Genomic DNA, 21,876 nt, shown 5'->3' with positions numbered 1-21,876 from the left:
TCAGGGACATATGCAAAGGAGGGAAAAGAAAATTAAAATATGCCTAACATTAAAAGCTGAAAAGTTCAATCCAGCAAGCACCAAAAACTGTTCTTTAAAAATCAGTTATGAGTTTATTTTAAAACCATGAGATCATTCCTTTATCTATGGCAGAAATCAAACGTCTCTGTATAGTAGTGTTTATAAACGTTATACCCAAATACCCTTACTTAAAACGGACATCAATTAGCAGGAGTTGCATATGAGACTCACGTTCTCCAGTTTTACCTGTCCGGTAAGTTCACTCTGTACTCCTCCACTATTCGGAAACGACGACCGAAACGGGGATCGGCTAACTTACGCCCCGCCCCGCCTTCCAGCCTGCACATACACACTCACTCACACTCACACACACCTCACTTCACGTAAATACTTTTTCTTCCTTGTAGAAACAATCAAAGCTGTGAGTCGCTCTCTGGTGAATCCCAGCAGTTTGCAGAGAGGCTGGTTAAGTGAACGCAATGGGGAAAATCGAGTGGGCTATGTGGGCCAATGAGCAGGCTCTGGCCTCAGGACTCAGTGAGTATAAAACATTTTCTTAAGACTGAAAAAAATGAACTTTATGAAGTGAGTTTCATAGAAAAGTATTGTCTGATTAACTTACATGAGTAACTAAGATCAAAATTAATATTTGCACAGGAAAATTGTGTATTTCATTAGTTCCTTGACCAAATAGACCAAAGCTTTCTAAAAAAAAATATATATAGTATTATACCATTAATATAATCAATCCACTGTAAATTCAAGCATGTTTAATAACAAAGGGAAATGCTTTATAGAGTCAAAGCGCTGGACAATTTAACACATTCTTGTTTCTTTGAGTGGATTCACAAAAGGTATGTTGTTTGTCATGAGTTTAAAATGTTATCTTCTTGCTTCCTCCTTTCAGTTCTCCTCACTGGAGGCATTGTGGGGGTGGCTGGACAGTTCAGAGGCTGGCAGTTTGCTGCTTATGCTGTGTATCCTTTATACTTTGCATAAAACTATATGATTGATTTTAATCTCAAGAAGTGATTCTTAAATTGTCTCTTTGTGAAAGACCTGCTATCTTGAATTTGACATTTCTTAACCTAAACTTAAATATGTGCAAAACAAAACTGTAGGAATACTGTGAGTTTTACTGACGTTATTTAACATTGATATGACAGCATTTTGGTACAATTGCATGCTAAGAATTCATAAATCACAAAGCCTAAAAGTGCAGTAAAATAGTAAATTAAAGTCACTACCAGTAGTACTATCTGTTATCAAATAGGTTTGCCTCCATTTGGATACATAAATCCCTATAGTTTTTCCTTGATAAAAACATAACATAGAAGTCTTTTTTTTTATCTGACATGGTACCATAATCCTCCATTCTACTTTGTCAGAAACCATCAGTCCCTCCATCATTCTCAATATCACTGAACCTGCTCACAGCCACAGATGTTTATTTAAATTAGCTTTGATGTCCTGTCGTAGTTATTATGCGACTAGTGAACCTTGTGAGATGAAACAGCCTTGACAGATAACTAGTGCTGCTGGGGCATTTGTGTGTCTACTGGAGTATCCCAGAAGCAAGAGGGCCAAAGGCACAAGTGTGGAGAGAACGTAAGTGATGTCGTTTTGCTATATTCAATTTTATTATATGTAGGCTGTATTTTATTGGAAAAGTTCTGTGATGATTGCTGGTGTAGCTTATTGCTCCGGCCTGTCTCTCGTTTTCCCTCAGGGGCCAGTACTGCTTCACAGTATGTGTGAAATCCTTTGGGCCATTGACAAGGAACTACTATGTCAGAGCATTTTTACATGCTGCGTGAGTTCATTATGTCAGCCACTATCCTTTGCTGGATTACATTCCTCTCATTCACAGTCAGTCTCTCCAACAATAGACAAACAACTTGTCTTTATGGTCTTTTCTCATAATTCCTTTTCTCTCTTTCTCAGAATCTGTGTACCTGGAGGTTTTATGCTTGCAACTGTCCTCGGATGTGTCTGTCTCGGCATTGCCAGCCTTATCTACCTTGTGGTAAGTTTTTAGCTTTTACCACATACATTTCTAATTATAGCAGGTAACATTTGATAAAGATGTTAGAAGGCAGGAGGTGGCCTGTTGAAGGAAACAAGGAAATGGCAACAAGGAAGAGATTGTTTCAATAGTGGTTCCTCAGTTGAGACATGGCCTTCTAGTTATGAAATCTGACGGGTCAGGGGTGTGACTGAATTCTTCAACAGTACTAGATGTGGTAACCAAAGTCATAGATAGTGGCACGCTGCACAGTTTATCTAAATATAATTATGCATACAACTATGAGTGTACAGGATAAAGGCCACTGTTGTGTATCCTCCCATTATTGTTGTTGTTATTTTAACGATAGGTTTCAGACATGTGTAACTTGATCTTACTGACTTGTTTTCCTTTTAATCTTCCTGCTTATAGGCAGCTATCCGAGGTGAACAGTGGGAGCCCATTCTTCCAAGAAAGGAGATGGTCCGAAAGCCAGCAGACACCATGAAGAATCCTCCCCAGAATCCACCACCGAGACCTCCTCCTGAGACGCGTAGAAAACGGGTGGACGACCTTGAGGGAGCAGCCTATGACAACCCCATCCCCGTTGGCGAGTAACTAACCAGTTCATTGCCCCATCCTCTGTACCCTTTCCCCTGTCTGCCTGAGAGCTTGGTACAATGAAACCATCAAAACCAGTCACAGTGGGGTCACCAGATTATCTGAGTCTGGACAAACGATTAGTTTTCTGAAGTCAAGTGAAGCCAGTGACTGGACTACATGTTGGGTCCACACCTTCTTATTCAACCTGCAGATAAATACTGTACCTTGAGAGAGCACATTAAAAATGTTTCTTGACAAATTAATTTGAAATTCAAAGGAGGATGGATAAAGTGAATTTAAGTTTTGAAACAAAAAAAAAAATGCCACAGAATTTAATGTAAATGCTATAGCTGCTAAGTGGCAACCATTTACAAAAGTTGTCAAGTCAAAAGACTGTAGGTGATGTAGGCATTTTACTGCAGTTATAAAAGTTCAAACCAATACCTATTTTCTGTGCCAACCACCATAATGTATATTTTTAAGTTGTGTTGCATCCACTGTATTGTTTGCCATGCACATATCTTACAATATACTGTAATAAGTACTTGTATTCTGTTCTTAACCCCAATGTATTTTTGTATTTCTTGAGGTGAACTGATCAAAATCCTGAAGGACAACATAGCGATGTTTACTAAGATTAAATTGACATTTTGGGTTTTGGCTGTATCAGGCTGATTATATTTGGCATTTATCATTATTTTGTTGTCTGTATTTTGATGTCTTGTAAATAAATCCCTTGTGCGCCTTGAATCATAACCTGTACTGGCTTCTACTTTCATATTTCTTGTTTTACAAGTTTCCCTTGGATGGTTATTTTAAGAAATGGCATTTGCAACTTCCCCATTTCGCAAAAACACTGAATTTCATTGCATCAGAAACACCCTTTCTGTTCTCAAGTGTTTCTTTTCTCTCATTGTTTGTCACGTTGCCATTGTTTATTGGCTCATGATGGAATGTGTGATTAGTTCATCTGGTTGGTTGTCCGACAGGTTCTGCATGTTTATTCATTAATTTCTTTTCTCAAGTGGATTTTGTTTTTGTTGGTCACATCTGATCTGTTTAGCAGCTGTCGTGTGTGTGGATACCACAAAGGTGCAATGATACTTCCCCATTTTAATTTGTGGGGCTGTAACATGTTAGACACACCATCAATGTACAGCACTTATTGGATTTACAGTATTATTATTTTGTTTATGTTTCTAACAAACTACTTATATGTAAGAATGCTGTAGTTTTGTAAGAAATCAGTGTTTTTAGTTTTTGTTTTTTTTAAATTAAAGTATCATGCAATACGATGTTTTACTCAGGCTAATACTGCCACCTCCTGCTGCATGAGAGAACAACAAATGGACTGAGTTAATTTGGAGCAGTATGAGTTGCATTCAAGTTTTAGGCAAAGTGAGGCAAAACAAGGTCATTTATTCAGCACAATTCATACACGAAGGCTGTTTCAAAGTTATTAAACAGTTTAACATTAAAATAAATAAAAAATACACTAAAGTCAATTTCAAAGTGGTACAAAATCGAAGTGCATCAAAGAAATGACCCATTTAGAATGACTTAGATTTACGAAAGAGAAGAATTATAAAATTCTCCAAACTTAAATGAGTGAGCACCACCAAATGAAAGCAATTACACGACTGTATGAGTATGAATACAACTTTATGGCTTTACTTATACCTCCTGTTATTATTTGCTTATGATCAGATCTAGATGTTTGAACTGCTTGTGCCAATTGTTTACATCATATGGTCTTTATATGTGTCAACTGCTGCCGTTGTGTATTTCCTGCTAAACATATTGCTTGTCACACTATTAGTGCCTTATCCTTTAATAATTTGTTAAACTGCTTTATGTATCACTTTCCTTCTCCTGTTCTATATATCTGGTCCTGGAACAAATAGTTGAAAACTAACATTGCCACATTAACAATGATAATCATTTTGTCTCCATGAAAGGAGTTAATAGTTTTTGATGCAGTTTTCCATCTTTCCAGTGGAGGGCAGTAACACACCCAGAGGTGATGAACCATTTAGAGGAAGAAGTAGAAGAAGAAATGGAAAACCAATGGAATTGACCCTCATTTCATTGGGTTGTTGTGTCTGTCAGCTATCTAGTAACTCGTTTAATCACAAATATACACGTGTATGTGTCCTAAGAGCGGCGGACAATGTCTACCCGGGCTCTGCGACGGCTCAAAGGGAAACAGCGGGGTCAGGAGGCCTTGGATCTCGGGGATCTAACTTTGGGTGACGACTCGGAGGAGCAGGCTGCGGGTGAGGAGGAGCAGCTGGACTCGGCTAATGTTTCTCCTCCGTCTAACAGCAAAGGCAACAGCCGAAAGGCAAAGAAAAACAAGGCTCAGAAAAACTTCAGCAACATTTATGAACTGGTAAGGTGACTGTGTAATGCGCAGTAGCGTTAAACGTGACGCTGCTACGTGTTTTCTCCCTGCGTCCATGGACCTGGCTAACTCAAGCTAGCAGTGTGTCGTCAACAGCAGCTCGTTTCTCAGCTCATTTAACTAAACTAAGACACATTACATTAAGGTTTGAGTAAGCTAAAAAAAAGAGGTTGATCAGAATCAGTCTGCAAAACCAACCTTAAGAAAACGCTGACAAAAAGGCTCAAGTGTTGACTAGCCTTTAAATCACATACAACCAAAATGGTGACATTATTTAGATAACAAATCTGCACGTGATGCAATTTTTTTTTAAGTTTAAGACAATTATGTATTAATTTTTTTGATCAACAATTGGACAGATGTGGATTTTTTTTGCCTCTGAAAAAGCTAATAATCATGTACTGACACTTGAATTGAAAGTATGTAGAAAGAGTTGTTGTGATGTAATGTTTAACCATAAAAAAAAAAAGAAACTTAGACAAATTTAGTTTTTGATCTTTCATGAAACTAGAGCTATTTGTGTTATGAAGCAGATGGATCATTGTAAATGAAGACTTTGCATCAACATTATGCTGTCAAAAGCTTAAAGTGTGACTGAAAGGATTTATGACATTTTGTTTAAAATACATTGTTCCTTTTTTCAGGTTAATGTTAATAGTTGTGACATAGGGTCACCAGCATCTTAGGTTGTATGTCTATTATTTGTCACCACAGTAAGCTCATTTAATGTGTGAACTTTTTATACCAACCAGTTTAAATACCTGAAATCTGAACTCTACACTTTTTTTATTCAAGTGATGAAACATTCAGCAGCTGTAGTTCACAATATTAAGTTTGCATATCCTTTTTCTTGTCACCTTGAACACAAATCTTTTATATGTTTAGTGGTTGGCATTAGAGTGTTGTAACCATGACATGATTTCAGGAAAAGGTTTGTCTTGATGTTTGGGGCTTTGGGATTTTCACTGACTTTTAGCACGGCTTTACCCAACACTCTCTTGCACATTTTTACTAGATCGGTGATGCTGACAACGAAGCAGAGAAAATCTCACCTGATGAAGAGGCAGAGGAGCCAGATGGGAATAATACAAATGTCACAGAAACAAATGATAACAGAGAAGCTGAGGAACCAGATCAAAAGCAAGAGGAAACGTCTACAAAGGTAGATGAAGCATTGTGAGAAGAAGGAAGTCTTTCTGTGATCCCAAGATTTGACTTAACCATAACTATTCTGATCGCGTTAACATATATTAAACTGTTATCTCTCTTGTCTTTAACAGTCTTCGTCTGGAGACAGAGTTAAAAAGAAGAAGAAAAAGAAAAAGACAAAAGTGACTTCAGAAAATGGAAAGGTAATTTTATTTAGAAGGGATTCTGTATCTGCTCTGGTAGGACATTGAATACAATAAATTGCAATAAATGACACTCCTTGCTTTATTCATAGAATTAATGACAACTTAATTAATATTTAACATTCATTAAATGTAATGAAAATATTTTTCTGATAATTACACGGTATTACAATCACTCACAAGAAATTAAACACACAATAAACAAAACTGTAGCTTCTTTTAGAAAGCAAACATCATTTAAACATTGTCTCACCCTTTTTTGTTAAATGAACTCTAGGAGGCTGTACCAGATGATAACATTGATTTATTGCTGCAAAATCTGGAGCAGTCCAACGGTCTGACTTTGCAAAATGAGGATTGCAGCGGCTCCGACAGAAGATCTGTGCTACATGTTGAGCACAGGTGAGTGACCCACCATCTCTCATGTAGACAAAATAGACGGGTTCAGATCAGATAGCAATTTTTGGTTCATTTCTTTTTTTCGACCAAGCTTGGCTTGCGGGAGAAGTATGGCTCTCTACATTTCCATGTGCACAACACTCTGGTTTCTACTGTATTGTATTAGTCCATTAGTTATTGTGTAATATACATTTAAGCTGAACATGTTTATGGAGTAGTAGTACTAAAATAGCCAGGGTACAGCTGACATGAGTTAACATGGCAATGGTCAGTTCAGTATTCTCACTTACTATAATGTACATTTATTTTATTCCTTATTGCAACCATGTGATGGCGCTTGGCTCACGCAAGAAAAAACAGCTATTTAGAGGCTGTCCATCTCAGGGGATACACTTCATTGAGTCAACACAGAATTGCTGAAAGGTTAAAACTTCTAGAAATATGGACACTAAACCAGTGATGTCAGAGCAAGCCCTTTAAATTAGCTGTCAAAGGCAAATTCCCTGTGTTGATACAAAGCATGTGATGTCATGTTGGCTGCTCTTTTCACCGATGCAACCAAGCTGACACAGAGCATGTATTCTCACCTGTCTCAAATGGGCAAACTGCACAGCTATAATGTCATTGATGGAGTGTCCAGAATATAGTACTAAATAAAAAAAAAGGAAAGACTTTTAGCAATGATATGTCCTTTCCACGTAATCTCCACCATATAATCAAAACTTAAAAGTTCATAATCTTAAAAAGGGCAAAACGATCCCTACACTGAAGGTCAAAAACTATGGGGCTTGGATGACCAACTGGTATGGTCATTTACCTAATCTTGCCTATCATATGTAAACCATTTGTTCACTATGGTTACCAGTCAACTTTTCAATATTGCTTCTTGAAAATCACACAAGAAATTAATTAGAATTATGACTTGATGTTTTTGCATTTTTGCAGTCGAGTCAACATCAGACACGGGCACGTCTTAAAAATGAAAATAAAACAACTCCTATATTTCTCTTGGAATGTGTTTCCTCAGCTGGTCCACGTCGTCACTTAGCCTGTCAAGATTTTAATGTTTGTTTCAATTCATTAGGAACCTCAACCCAGAGACGGAGCTGAAGAGATATTTTGGGGCTCGAGCTGTTCAGGGGGATCAAAGGTAAAAAGAATAGTGAAAAGGTTTGTGAGACTGTTTGGAATTAGATGGCCCACGCCATCTGTGTGTTTGCAGTATTTTCTTGTGTTTATATTTATGGGTGTTTTTTTCTGACAGACCACGACAGAGAAACAGACAGTTTCACCGTAGCACCTGGATGACCAATCCTAAGGACAGCTGGCCTCGTTTCAGCCGCCCAGGTAGGCTTTTCCTTATAGACATCTGAAATGAGGCTTGTTGCTTTTCTAAATGTAACATTTTAGGCGGAAACTGATGTTGTTGTTTGCCAGTTTTAATGACTTTTTTGAGGTGTCTATAAACTGTAGAACAATACAATAGGAATAATACACGTAGACATTATAAATTACTTTTATCCCACTTGACTCCTGTTTTTCTCTTGATTAATGTTGTTTAAAAATGAATTCACTGTCTGCTTCTTGGTGGATAAGTGGTCCTAATATATTCACAGAAAGGAACACATATGAGATTTTTTGTTACAATATCGATTTCAAGAGCTCATCTGTAATGTACTCTTGCTTATTCAAGTCCATTAGTGTAAATTTAATATCTATTCATTATATACCACCCTGTTGTGTCTTTCTTTATGTTTTGTTGTTCTTAACTGTTTATTGTATTTAAAGGAATCTCAATGACCCTACTGCAGTCAAAGGAAGGGATTCAGTGCTTCACCTTTGAGCACGGTCGGCAGTACCAACAAGTACAGTTCAAGTTCCTGGATGCTGTCGAGTCCATGGATCCCAACAACATTGTGGTAAAAAAAGTTATTCTCTGCTCTTTGGTGTCAGTGTATTGATGCTAAATAATCAGTGTTACTGTTTTAGGGTGTCAAGAATGGTCATGAAACATGTTTTTCAACTCTTGAATCACCATGAAACAATCTTGTTGAATCATCATCAGTACAAATAATCCACAACTGCAATTCAAATAACCACGTTCAAAGTCGTATCAGATGGTTGTGTGTACCTAACATTTTACAAGAGAAGTCAGAGTTTAGTCCCAATTAGCACTTTGATTTTGAAAAAAAAGTTTTATGCATGTACTTGTATTGTTCTACAGTTAAAAACAAGTCAGATGGCAGTTTGCTCGTGTGTTCATGTAATCATACTGACAAATCTACAGTTGCAGAAATAGTGTAACCACATGCATCCTTATAACATTTAGCCCCATGTTTTCTTGTCCCTTTGAAAGCGTTTTCTCCAATCTTACTTTTTTTTGTCTTGCTTTTTTCCTCTCCAGGCATTGCTACAGCTTAACCCCTACCATATTGATTCCTTGCTGCAGCTCTCTGATGTCTGCCGCATACAGGAGGATCAGGAGATGGCCAGGGACCTCATCGGTGAGGAATATGTGCTCCTTTTTGTAAATCACGTAAATTCTAAACCAAAGAGTGTGAATCGTTTACATCCCAGCAATGACCCAGATGCCAAACTATTAGACAGAATCTGTTTAACAGCAATTTATTGATGTCGGTTAGAGGCAGATTAACACTATTTGTTGTATCAACAGCTATTATCAAATACTAAACCTAAACCAAGTTGTTTGTGGCTCCTTCTGTTCACATTTTAGGCCTTATTTATGTTAAAACAGAGCTGGCATGGTTTGATATTCTTGTTATAAATGCATTGTAATCATATCGATATTTTATTGAGCTAAATATCATCAAACAAAATATGAGGCACATAACAAATACCTAACTTAATAATGTTGTTGCAGTTGTTTACATTTTTTTGTTAGTTTGGAAGCAATATCATGATTGTGACCAAATTCCTCTTGTAATTATGATCAAAGTTGTCAGGTGTTGGTTACATGCACTATGTATAAATTAGTGCTAACCAGCGTCCTTAAAGTGAGCAGGGAGATCATCTGAAAAATAAGTTAAAAGGAGTAAGTTAGTCATTTTAGGGGGGTTAAGTGTGTTTCATATCAAAACCATGCACATCCAAAATGTTGAGCCAATATCAAAGCTGATTTTAGTGTGTGAGTTGCATCAGTGTTGACTTGTTAAAATGACTCAATATGTTGATGCAAAATACAAAAACGCTGTCAAATCACATATTCTTAATTTTCATCAGATTGTCAGGCTAAATAATAAGAACTTGAACATAAGAAGTAAGACGCTGGCTTCCTTCTGGTCTTTGGGATGCAAAGTCCTGCTGGTGATGTGAAAGAGCATAACTGACCCGGCCAAGCTCCTGAAACGTTGTATAGCTCTGTTCAGTATTGCTTTCAGTATATTGTGCCACACGTAGTTTGCTGATGCGTCAGTGAAATGTTATTGTTAGTATTATTATTTTGTTGTGGATATAAGTAAATTATGGATTTTATTTTTTTCAGAGAGGGCCATGTACAGCTTTGAGTGCGCCTTTCACCCGTTATTCAGTCTGACCTCAGGTACCAGCAGACTGGATTATCTGCGTACAGAGAACAGGTTGGTTACTTCCTTTTCCTCTTTTTTTCGCTGTTGTTGAACACCTTGCTTTTGTGAGGCAACTGTTGGACTTTAAAATATTGTTTCTTAAATTGTGTTTGAAGGACTTGAATGCAATTTAAATGCAAATGATTCAATCATCTCTGTTTTAAGGGCATTTTATCTGGCTCTTTATAAACACATGATGTTCCTGGAAAAGAGAGGATGCCCACGGACGGCGTTGGAGTACTGCAAACTTATTCTGAGGTACAGAGGGAAGAACTTTGAGCACTGGGAAATACACGTCATAGACTTAAAGGGAAACAGTAACATTTTCTTAAAGTAATTTTATACAGAAAAATGCACATGCTTCTTTTTCCTCAGTACAACCCTGGTGTCTTTAGTAGTAGTAAGTATTACCGCTGAGCAGCACTCTATTCCTACAGAAATATGGAGGCTGAAAGTTGTTTTCATTGCCTTGTTATGTCTTTAGTTTCTTTATTTTAAATCACATTGGATACCATGTAATCCAATGTGCTAAACAAAAATAACTCTTATTTCATTAAATATATTGACCACCAACAGCAGTCATCAGACTTGGAAGATGGTCTTCAAAGACATTTAACTCGACTATTAGGGTTTTATTCTAACAGTGGTAATCCTGTTAAGGCTCAGGGGGAAGTCCGAAAGACACAATTTATTACTTGTATGACATGGTTATATGTTACAACTGATACCGATCAAAGATGATCCTTTCAAAATTATGGAAAAGGTTGAAAATGTTTGAAAATCTGTTTCAGACAAGAACTTCCAAATTGTTTAATGGTTGATAATATGTTTTATCAAGACATTTGAATGCTTTCCCTATTTGTTAGGCTATAGCAGTGACACTAATATAGGCTTATGTAAGATGATGCGTATGACCGAGGTGATGCAAATGGCAAAATAAATTGAATTTACATTGGTTTAAGTCCAAAAACAATGTGAGCGTGAAAATCACATAACCTCCTGTATCCTGCTGTTACAAAGTACACTTCCATAATGCTTTAGCCACACACATAAAGCAATGTTCTGGTCCTTTTGTAAAGCAGCTGTGAATGAATAAAAGCTGACAGCTGCCCCTGTTCAACCAGTAATGAATAAATCACTGCCTGCTTAAAATGGCAAGAATAATCTGTTTGAATAATGGTCTCACATATATGATTTGATTAAACTGAACTCAATGTTATGTTCAAGAGAAAAGAAACAGTGCTTATAATTGTATCCCCCTTTTTATTGTTTTTTCAAACACAAACCATTTTCAATCTGCTTAGATAGTATCAAATGCATTGTGGTGGATTTTGAAGGAAACCAGAAAAATGAACTTATTTCCCTATCACTGTCAGTAGCAATTTGTGCACAGCTGAGCCACTCCATGGACCACTTAAGTTGGTCTGCAGCCTAAGCTTTAAAATGTACTCTGAAAGGAAATAGCATAGCTGCAGGATTTTTAATGATATCTGGTTTCTGATGTCTCATAATTTATTTCACACTAAAATGGCAACATTTTAGATGAAGCTTAATGTCAGCTTTAACCAACAGTGTCTTTAAGGACACTTTGAGCCTTTTAATTGCACTTGGATTCAGATGTTTGTGTGCCTGTGCCCCGTTCATTCCTAATCATTTACTTCTGGTGTTGTCTGCCGCTCAGTTTGGACCCAGACGGTGACCCACTTTGCATGCTCCTGCTCATTGACTTCCTGGCGCTGCGCTCCAGAGAGTACCAGTTTCTCCTCCAGTTACATCAGGACTTGGAGGTAAAGTGTGCTGTGTGCTGTGTGTGCTGTGTGTGCTGTGTGTGTGTGTGTGTGTGTGTGTGTGTGTGTGTGTGTGTGTGTGTGTGTGTGTGTGTGTGTGTGTGTGTGTGTGTGTGTGTGTGTGTGTGTGTGTGTGTGTGTGTGTGTGTGTGTGTGTGTGTGTGTGTGTGTGTGTGTGTGTCTGTGTGTCTGTCTACTCGAAAATATAAAATAAATCTGAATCGGCCTCTACGGCCCAAGTGCTTAACGGAAACCGAGGGGGAAAACACATTACATCTGTTATAAAGTCCTTATATTGGTTGCTTAGTAGTTTCCGTTTCGATTTTAAAATTCTTTAACTTCTTTTTAAAGCAAATTTGACAAGGGGACAGCCATGGCCAGAGGGATTTTGGCTTTAGTTGTCCGTCCGTTGATCCGTTCATTCATCCATCCGTCCATCCATTAGTACATCCCATCTGTATGTCTGTCTGTATATCTCTCCGTATGTTAAGGCCATATTTCAGGAATACCTGGAGGGAATTTCTTCAAATTTGGCACAGGTATCCACCTGGACTAGTCTACCTGGATTAGTCGTTATTTTATGCATGTTTCATGCTGACTGACTTATCTCTGGCACACACAAGATTTAAACTTATCTCGTGTTAGTCGACAAAGATTTTGTATGTATGGTCCTATATGTTTGATTTATTAACCCAGAATTATTTATTTGTTTGCATTATAGGTGCACAGAAATCTGTGCCTGCTGCCAAACTTTGCATTCTCCACTGCACTTTGTCATTTCCATCTCAGTCAGCAGGAAGATGTGGATCCTGAAGAAAGTGACAATGACAGACGCAAAGCTGACCAGTTGCTTCAGAAAGCTCTCATCATGTTCCCCGGAGGTTAGACTCTACTTCTAATGAACTACTCCCAGTCTATGAATATTCAAACATAATTCCCATTCAGTCTTTTCTTCACATTGTTTATTCTGTGACTAAAAATATCTCTATAATAAAGAAGGGATAACATGCCATCCACGTCAATGAAGTTATTAATGTGTACTTTGACCCACATATGTTGCTTTGAATGTGTTTTTCTGCAGTCTTGATTCCTCTGCTGGATCTGTGTACTGTGCAGCCAGATGCCACAGTCAGCTCACATGCCTTCTTTGGCCCAAAGAGCCAGATTGGGTAATGTATGCTCCCTTTGTTTTGATTATCATGCAATTTAACCCCTTTAAATTAACATAGCAGGGTATTGTTTATCATGCAGCTTTTAACTATAACGTATACATAATGTTATTGCTATATACATTGTTATGGCCTATAACTTTTTGCTTTATTTTGTATCCATTTTGCTTTTCTTTTACCATGATCTTAAAAAAACTCACCCTACCCTCTCTGTCTCTAGGCAGCCCCCAGCCCTGGCGGAACTGACTGCTCTGTATGTGGGGAGGACTCACAGTATGTGGAGAGAGGCGGCAGTAATGCTTTGGTTGGAAGAGTCTGTGAAAGAGGTGCTGCGTCGAGTTGATGCCAAAGACCCTCTGGTAGACGACTGCCAAAATAAGTAAGATCTCATTGAGCTGCTCTGCTGTCACTATTTCTTGTGCAATCATGCTCCATACTTTAGCATAACTCCCATCACTCTGCGTTATCAGAAAGGAGAGGTACAAGTGTGCACCAAGGAACATCCATCGTCACGTCCTCCTCTCTGAGATCAAAGAAGCCACCTCCAGTCTGCCTCTAGTAAGGATCAATCAGCACCCACACCTGCACACAATTCACTTTATCCACAATGTCTTCAGTCCAGCCAGTTCACAGATCTAGTCTCCCATAAGTGTAACCACACTTGGCTTTTTTTCTTAGTTTTTGTGTATTTATTTGTACAAAAATCACAACAAGCTGATAGATCAACTTGTCAAATTTGGCTTGTTACTAGTGAAGTTGCTATTTCTTCTTTCACAGACATTTGCATGTTTAAAAATATGAAATGATAGTGCTTCATACGCAGAGCCTTGCGGCTCTATTTCATAAAAGGATTTTCAACCGACTTTGTATTGTTTCAATGTTGTGCAATTGTTTCCCTTTAACTGTAACGGACTCAACGTTGTGGGAGAAAGTTAGTCCCTGCGGAAAAATGTTTAAGAACATTTTAGAAAGATATTCAATGAAAATGTAATTTGCATAAATTATCAAATTGAATAATTTTTCAAAGAATGATTTGTCTCTGAATAATAAGTGTGGTCTCACAGGGAAAGACAACAATTATCGACTCATAGACCTGCTGACTATCATATGATCTGTGCTATACAGAAAACCCTCACAAATCCAATCAGGGTTTTATGTGTGATTGCAAAAATGGTTAAACTTTGCTTGATAACTTGGTTCCACACTTTTTAGTATTCCTGTATCTCTGAACTCATGCATCCCTGAGGAAATTATTCTAATCTTGTGTGTGTGTGTGTGTGTGTGTGTGTGTGTGTGTGTGTGTGTGTGTGTGTGTGTGTGTGTGTGTGTGTGTGTGTGTGTGTGTGTGTGTGTGTGTGTGTGTGTGTGTGTGTGTGTGTGTGTGTGTGTGTGTGTGTGTGTGTGTGTGTGTGTGTTTAAAAAAAAAAAAAAACCTCAGGAGGTGACCAGTCAGCCTGTGATGGGCTTTGACCCTCTGCCTCCACTGGACTCAGTGATGTCGTACACCAGACCAGAAAGGTAATGTAGGACACGCACAACTGTGCACATGAAATCCCATCTCACAATCAAAGAAGACGAAAATATTGTGCAGGCTTTTTTCCGCAATTTGCTTTTCCGCAATCAAATAATTTTTTGTATGTGTGTTTGTGTGTATAGGCAGCATGTTGGTGCAACCAATGAGAGCACGTTGTCGCTGTTTTTCCGGTCTTTGCTGCCAAACTTCAACCTTCAGGTCAGTTCCATGGATCAGGCAATAAAGAGGTGGTGGGAAATAGTTCTGACAAATTGAATTGGGCTTTAGTTTTATTGAAAGACTCACAATATGGTTGTCTTCCATGAATTAAAAAAAAGGGCCAACAAACCGAATTTACGTATGTTATTTATGTAATGCTGTGGATCGCATTCATAATTTGTGAATTCAAGGTCCTCAACCAGAAGAGCAAACTGTAGTGATGTTATCTCAAGATGAATCCTGGTGCTGCTGCATTGATGTGTAATAAAAACTTAGAAGACTCTACAAAGGGACCCATGATGTGGATGTGGGCACATCATGTGATTAACAGCTGTAAGGTCTATGTTCAAATATAACACATTTTAAGAAGTTGTGTAAACTAACAATCCGTGAATAATCCACTATGAAGCGACCTCCTTCGAAGAGTGTCAACTGAAGTAGGGGTTGTTTTCGTTGGATTTACTTTCCAAAATCAGTGACGGAGCACAGTGTTAATTGTGTTAAAGGTCAAGGTTTCTTTTCAACTATTACTAAAATAACACACTGTGCTAACTAGTAGCATGACCCTCCAGGGCTGGTGGAAATACATAAACTGGTAAAAGATCTTGGAAAACACCTCACCACACATGCTTGACTGATGGAATATTGCCCCCAAAGACACACGGTCACCCTGAGGTGGGGACAACTGCAAAATATATGACCTTGTTGCAGTTAATTCTGTCCAACATTTCACACTGTCACTGAAGAACAAGACGATAACGTGTTTTTTTACTGGCCTTTTCTTTGCTGTATCTTTCCTATTAGTGAAGTTTGATGTTTATAAATATTTATATATCTTATATATCCTTATTATTAATGTATAGGGCCAAGTTATAAAGCCAAGTCAAGTTGACTTTCCAACAATTATTATGAGACATTTTTACAATCTTCAGTGTTACCTGTATTTATACGACGTCAGTTGAGCACATTTCATATTTCTGCTTAAACTTAAGCATCAAACCATTTCAACTATTCCCACAATAGCTGGCTTTGTGTTTCAGACTGCACATTTGAAGTGTTTTTCTTAAGATCTTTTTGCCAATGTATTGCATGATACTTTCGTGCTGTTTTGGCACTGATGACAAGCATTTAGAATGACTATATAGAAATAGCCAATTTCTCCCTGATGGTCTCATTGACTTATTAAGGTCATGTACAGAGACTGATTTATAACCCATTAAAAGTTCCTCACAGTAACTTTGACCAGAGTTAAAGTTAGATTTTTGATTGTTTTAAACTTTATCAATATACCGGTCAATTGCCACAATTTTACAGTCATCCTTAGTCCATATTGTCCTCAGCAACTAAAGCGTGTTTGCTCTTTCTGCTCTGTTACTCCATATTATTTGCTTATTCCTTGTTCCATATGGCTTTCCATATGGCTTACCATATGGCAACAAACACATTTTGATGTGAAGATAAGAAAGTACAAAATCACTGCAGACAGATTGGTTGAGTACCAAAGCGTGTGACTTAAAGACAGTCATATTTGCAAGGTGCAGCCAATCTTAAGTAGATCATCACTGTTTAAGAAAAGGAGAACCGTAGCGGGATGTTAATCTGTGGTCTTTTATAGCATCAATGGGGGATATTTTTTTTTTTTTGTAAAAGCATTCAGGAGTTAATGGTTTTATCATATGTTCTCACAAAATTCAAGGACCCCCTTTATAAATCAAGAAAGCATGCACCGCTCTCCACATAAATCAGAAAAGCTGAGCTGATTGATAGCATTGATGGCAAGGAAAAACAGAGGAGGATGACATGTTATTCTGTCTCAGCACTGAATGATAATATGTATATACATATAAATGTTGTAATGTGAGTAAATAGGTTTTTATACTCTGTATTTCAGCCTGAATTGTTCAGTCTCGTGGTGAGAAATACATGTCGGATCATGAATCTAAAGGTACCCTTTGGAGTTTTGGACCACTACTATCGCTATGGAGCAATGTTTTTATGAGTGTGTCCGCTATTTGTTTGTTGTCATGCACACGCATGGGCATGGTCCTGTGATGCCAATAGTTGCCAGCTAAGGCATGGATGAAGATGACAAGCTGGTATATGGATTGAAAAATGCACAATTCATGCATTTTATTTATTACAAATTGTTTTATAGGGAAGGGAAAGCATTCAACATATTTGCTAGACCTCCAGGGTGCCTACAATTTGTATAGTCGAGCAACACTGAATGTAAACAGAACTTGTTTGTGTACAAGAAAACTCCACAGGGTACATTGTTAATGGGTGTCGTGAATGACAGATTTCTGACTTAAGCTACAAAAAAAGGACACTGACAGAAATGTATTCCATGAATGGGCTGAAAGCAACAAATAGACTGAACCCATTTCTACCGGGCTCATTCTATTTTTCTGAATTTAACTTGCCAACAGAATCATTTTTTAAGATTCCTGTTATAAAACAATCTGTTGGGGTCCATAATATTTACTAGTGAATAATGTTAAGACTTAAAGGCTACTTCGTGCTGTTAAAGGAGTTTGGTGGTGCAAGACCAAGCACAGAATGTCCAAACAGGGTTAAAACAAGAGGGCTTTCACAATTTTACGATGATTGAGGTGCTTAACATGGAACAGTGTGTACCCAGGGGATCATAAATGTTATGCAAAGAGTTACAGAGTTATCTCTAACTCATCATTGGTCTTTTAGTCCACTGCCAGTGTGCAGCAAAAACCAACTGCAGCCACATTAAGATTCATATATCAGGTACAACTACACAATGAACATCTTGTGGGTCAGCTATACATGCTTAAAGATACAAGACGGGCCTGAGGCGTCTTCCATCAGGACAGTTCCATCCATCCTGATTGTGTTATCCACTTATGGAGAGGAAGAGATATGATATGGATAAAAGAAAACAAGGTTAATAGGGAAGATATGCTACCCAGTTCCTCTTTGTTACTGTTGAAATAGAGTTAAATATCTACAAACAACATAACATTTTATAACACAACCGACAGTATTCCTGGTATCAATCGGTTTTATTCGCCACACAAATGTTGAATGTTTCATAGTGATTCTAAAAACATCATCAAAGTTTATTTGTTTGTGTTGATTTTCTTCATTTACTATTTACTAATAGTTTAGTGTCAATAACATGCGTAAAAAAAACAGTAGGACAAATCATAATGGTCTTATAACTTTAGGTGTCTTTCAACACAATCAAGTGTTTCCAGCAGGTTGAGACTATTGTACCAGGGGTTACAGGATTTATTTAGAATATACCTGGAAAATTATGAAATATAAGAAACAATTTCAGTGATGAACTCCACAGAGGTAAGAATGTATCAGTGTGTGTCAGTTTGAAAAGGTCAAAAGGCTTGTAGAAAGTACTAAGATTCTCGATATTTGTGTTTTAACTGAATTATTTTTTTCTTGATAAGGGTGGACTGAGGCAGGAGGACGACATGGAAGTTGCTCGAGCTGGACAGGAGCTGAACCAGGAAGTGAATCGTCTGATGGTGGCAATGAGGGACATGCTGGCCAACATCAGGTTTCAAGAGCCACCGAGAGACGACAACCCGTACAGGGATGAGGAGGAGTGGGACTGAGAGAGGAGGGAGACGGAGGTGGAAAAAAAATAATGACGTTGAGAAATCTGAAAATATTTAATGGTGTTGGTGGGTTTATAATAATTAAGAAAAGATTAAGTGAAACAACTGAGAATTATTTTTTTAAATTGTCACAGTTATCAGAGTACTTTAGTGAAAGGAAGAGATGACTTAAAATGACCCTGGGACAATCCTGACAATTATGAACTTATTTCCAGTGTCAGAAAACAGATGGGTTTGTTGAACTTGTTACGACTCTCAAGTTGACAGTTTTATTTGTGATAAACATTACGCAGTTCCAACGTCTCCAGTCATTGTCAGTGAGAAGCACTAATGCATTGGGCGCTACTCTTCTTCCTCTGGTTTTCGGCTTTCAGGGAGTATTTCAGTTTACCAACAGTGGACTGATTTATTTAATAAGAACGCCTGTAAGACAGATCTTATTTTGAGTGGATGTTCTGTATCACAAATTCAAAAGTAAGCTTAGCAGCACTTTAACGTTTTTTTTTTTGGTTTTTCTTTCACAGAATCCAAAAGAAAGTTTGTATTTGCATATACATTGAAATATATGTAAAACTCTTTTTATAAATACCCTCTCCTCAAACCACAGTGCTTTCCTACCAAATAGTTTGCTAAAAAGTTTCAAAATAAGGCAAGGGACTCCAAAAAAGGATATTAATTACTTGAGTACTAAAAACAATGCCTAAAAGCAGCACATTATTTTAGAAAAAGCAAAAAGTAATTTCATGATAAAAAAATAACAAAGAAAATCTTGATGAGATTTAAGCAATGAGTTGATGGATCTCGCTCTAGCCTTTACGAGTTATTTAAATCTAATTTTCCATAAACATGAATTCATTTTTGTCTTGTCTTCTGCTAATTTCTAAATCAAAATATTAACCATAATAATGGGATTCTGTTTTTCTGTGTTATCCACAGAAGAAATATATTGGTTAAATGGCTATTTTGTCACATAGTCATTTTATTAGAAAACCACAGTATGAGAATCTAATCACATTTTCTTGGACTTCTACTTGCCTGTTTTTGATTCTTGTGAAAATCTTATCATTACCGTAGGATGTCTGCTGTTGCTCTGTTATGTTCCCTCGCTCCCACTCTGTTTGGAAATCAATTCTGATTTCTTTTTGAATTGACTTGCTACATTTTCATTATTTGTGGCTTACTCCACCTAATAAAACCGTACAGAGAATTGGCCCCATTTTCTTTCCAGTAATCTGCTGTCTTCAAAGTTATGAGTATGACACATATTTTATAAATGTTGCCTAAATTGATTTTTGCACGCATAGTCATATGCTCATGACCTGTTTCTTGGTGGCTGATTCACCGCAGGTAGAACCTGAGGCTGTAACTGTATGTCTGGCAGCACGTCGGCAAAATATGAAGAAGCATTTCATTCCATCTTAATTTTTGTGTCACCATTTTCCTATATTTTAAATCTTGTGTTGCTGGTTTTTTTCCCATCATAATGGCTCAGCCTACAGCCTGCAGCGCCCTCACATGGCTTTCGTCTGGCAAAAGGAAGAATCAGTCTCTTGAGGACATACTCATTCTGTCTTCCTGTCAAACCTCTCAGAGAAAAATATGTCACATAAGCATACCAGTTGGAGCTCTTATTTGTTATGGATCTATTTACGTGTTAGTCACAAATACCACAAAGTAATTTTAAATTAAAGTCAACCTAAAGATTTCTTGGTCACACGGACAACATAAACTCTGGAGACACTGAACAAATCCTCCTCGACACTGTAGCTGTTCATACATTAACAGTTACTTGGCGAGCCACATGATAACAGTGTGACTGTGCTTGATTGTCAAATGATGTCATTGTTCGTAGTTCACCTGGAGCTATGTTTGAGTCTGTGAGGATTTAGCGTGTGATCATCGCCGGGTATATATATATATATATATTTGCCTCAGAGGGAGCTGTGAATGTGAGGAAGTCTAACTCGACTCCATGTTACTACTACTGCGACGTATTCTCATGAAATGATTCGTCAAACACTCAGTCATTACTGTACAATTTATAAAAAAAAATGTAAAAAACTGTGGTAAAAGAATACAAAGTCAGAGAAGGGCAAATGCATGTAGGTCTGCAGCTAATTATTATTTTCATTATTGATTCATGTGCAGATCATTTCATGATATAATCCATGAAACATTAAGTCTGACATTTGGTGAATATATCGTCGCAAGTTCCTAGAGCCTCACAGGATTGTATTGATATAAAGCAACAACTCCTTAAACTACAGAATGTTTGTTTGATTTTGCCAGAAAAAAAACATTTAAATATTTAAATGATTATCAAAATGGTAAAAAGGTGTGTTATGGAAAAACGTAATGTTTTTCTCTGTCATGTCATCTCATGTCACCACAATGAGTTTAACTGCAGTGGACTATTTACTTTACCTCTTTTGACAAGCAGAACTGCAGTGTTACACTATCCCATAATGCACTTCCGTGATAAAAGTCTATAGGTCTGATGACACAACATACTTAAAATAAAATAAAAACCTGAACTACACCCAGTAGAGAACTTTTACATTTGTTTTAAGCAAAACTGTGTTTGTTAATATGTAAAGCACTCCCTGAATTTGAAACACTATCCTAATTCCTTGATCGTTATTAGCCAAGTATATCTATTTATTTATTTCAATATGAAATCAAATCATAAATCCTTCACCTCACACTGGCCAATTAAATTATGTAAAAATGTGTCTACTTAACATAGATGACTTTTAAACCACATTTATTTTTAAACTTTGTCTTTTTAAGCTGCAAATGACAAAAAAAAAAGGTTTATTGAGCTGTAGGTCATCTTTTCACACTGTATACTCAGATATGAAAAAATATATAACTTTTGCAAGCAAATATTTTATTTTATCCAGTCCTTAAACAACAACTGCAGTGCTACTCAAATGGAAATCAGACTATTAGGGTCCTCAATGTAAATGTGGGATTATGTCACAAACTTGTCATATGTATGTTGTGTGACTTCAAGGAAGAACTCCTCAGCTGTACAGACACCAGGTTGTTATTGTTGATGACTTTGCTGCATGACTTCGGGAACGAAGTGTTCACAGCAACAATATTTATTGCAGAATTTGATCTTTCAGATCTGTTTCAGCGGGTTTAAACCAAACAGTTGTTCTTAAAGTCTCCAAGGTCAAGAAACCAAATAAATGAACTAAATTATG

The 21,876-nt window shown here is 37.3% G+C and overlaps 2 protein-coding genes across 2 annotated transcripts; both read left to right on the top strand.

Annotated features, from left to right (window-relative positions):
* The first annotated feature begins 372 nt into the window (after positions 1-372).
* On the top strand, positions 373-3,379 carry LOC129102785 (cytochrome b-245 light chain). The gene is made up of 6 exons (XM_054613057.1): positions 373-558; positions 929-998; positions 1,555-1,629; positions 1,751-1,834; positions 1,966-2,047; positions 2,459-3,379. The coding sequence occupies exons 1-6, from the start codon at positions 501-503 to the stop codon at positions 2,642-2,644; spliced, it is 555 nt and encodes a 184-aa protein (XP_054469032.1). The 5' UTR covers positions 373-500; the 3' UTR covers positions 2,645-3,379.
* Positions 3,380-4,685: 1,306 nt separating this feature from the next.
* On the top strand, positions 4,686-19,953 carry tcf25 (transcription factor 25 (basic helix-loop-helix)). The gene is made up of 18 exons (XM_054611815.1): positions 4,686-5,021; positions 6,049-6,195; positions 6,314-6,385; positions 6,663-6,787; positions 7,869-7,934; positions 8,049-8,131; positions 8,573-8,703; positions 9,189-9,288; positions 10,287-10,380; positions 10,534-10,626; positions 12,050-12,155; positions 12,877-13,036; positions 13,237-13,324; positions 13,545-13,703; positions 13,795-13,882; positions 14,763-14,842; positions 14,981-15,056; positions 18,494-19,953. The coding sequence occupies exons 1-18, from the start codon at positions 4,800-4,802 to the stop codon at positions 18,659-18,661; spliced, it is 2,058 nt and encodes a 685-aa protein (XP_054467790.1). The 5' UTR covers positions 4,686-4,799; the 3' UTR covers positions 18,662-19,953.
* Positions 19,954-21,876: the final 1,923 nt, after the last annotated feature.

This window comes from Anoplopoma fimbria, chromosome 2 (assembly GCF_027596085.1).
Source record: "Anoplopoma fimbria isolate UVic2021 breed Golden Eagle Sablefish chromosome 2, Afim_UVic_2022, whole genome shotgun sequence".
Classification (NCBI taxonomy): domain Eukaryota; kingdom Metazoa; phylum Chordata; class Actinopteri; order Perciformes; family Anoplopomatidae; genus Anoplopoma; species Anoplopoma fimbria.
This window is presented reverse-complemented; position numbering and strand designations above follow the sequence as displayed.

Coding starts and splice junctions, on each gene's coding strand:
- LOC129102785 (XM_054613057.1), top strand. CDS start 501: ATGGGGAAAATCGAGTGGGCTATGTGGGCCAATGAGCAGGCTCTGGCC. Junction 1,630..1,750: donor GGCACAAGTGTGGAGAGAAC/GTAAGTGATGTC, acceptor GTTTTCCCTCAG/GGGCCAGTACTGCTTCACAG. Junction 1,835..1,965: donor AGAGCATTTTTACATGCTGC/GTGAGTTCATTA, acceptor TCTCTTTCTCAG/AATCTGTGTACCTGGAGGTT.
- tcf25 (XM_054611815.1), top strand. CDS start 4,800: ATGTCTACCCGGGCTCTGCGACGGCTCAAAGGGAAACAGCGGGGTCAG. Junction 5,022..6,048: donor TCAGCAACATTTATGAACTG/GTAAGGTGACTG, acceptor CATTTTTACTAG/ATCGGTGATGCTGACAACGA. Junction 6,386..6,662: donor TGACTTCAGAAAATGGAAAG/GTAATTTTATTT, acceptor AATGAACTCTAG/GAGGCTGTACCAGATGATAA.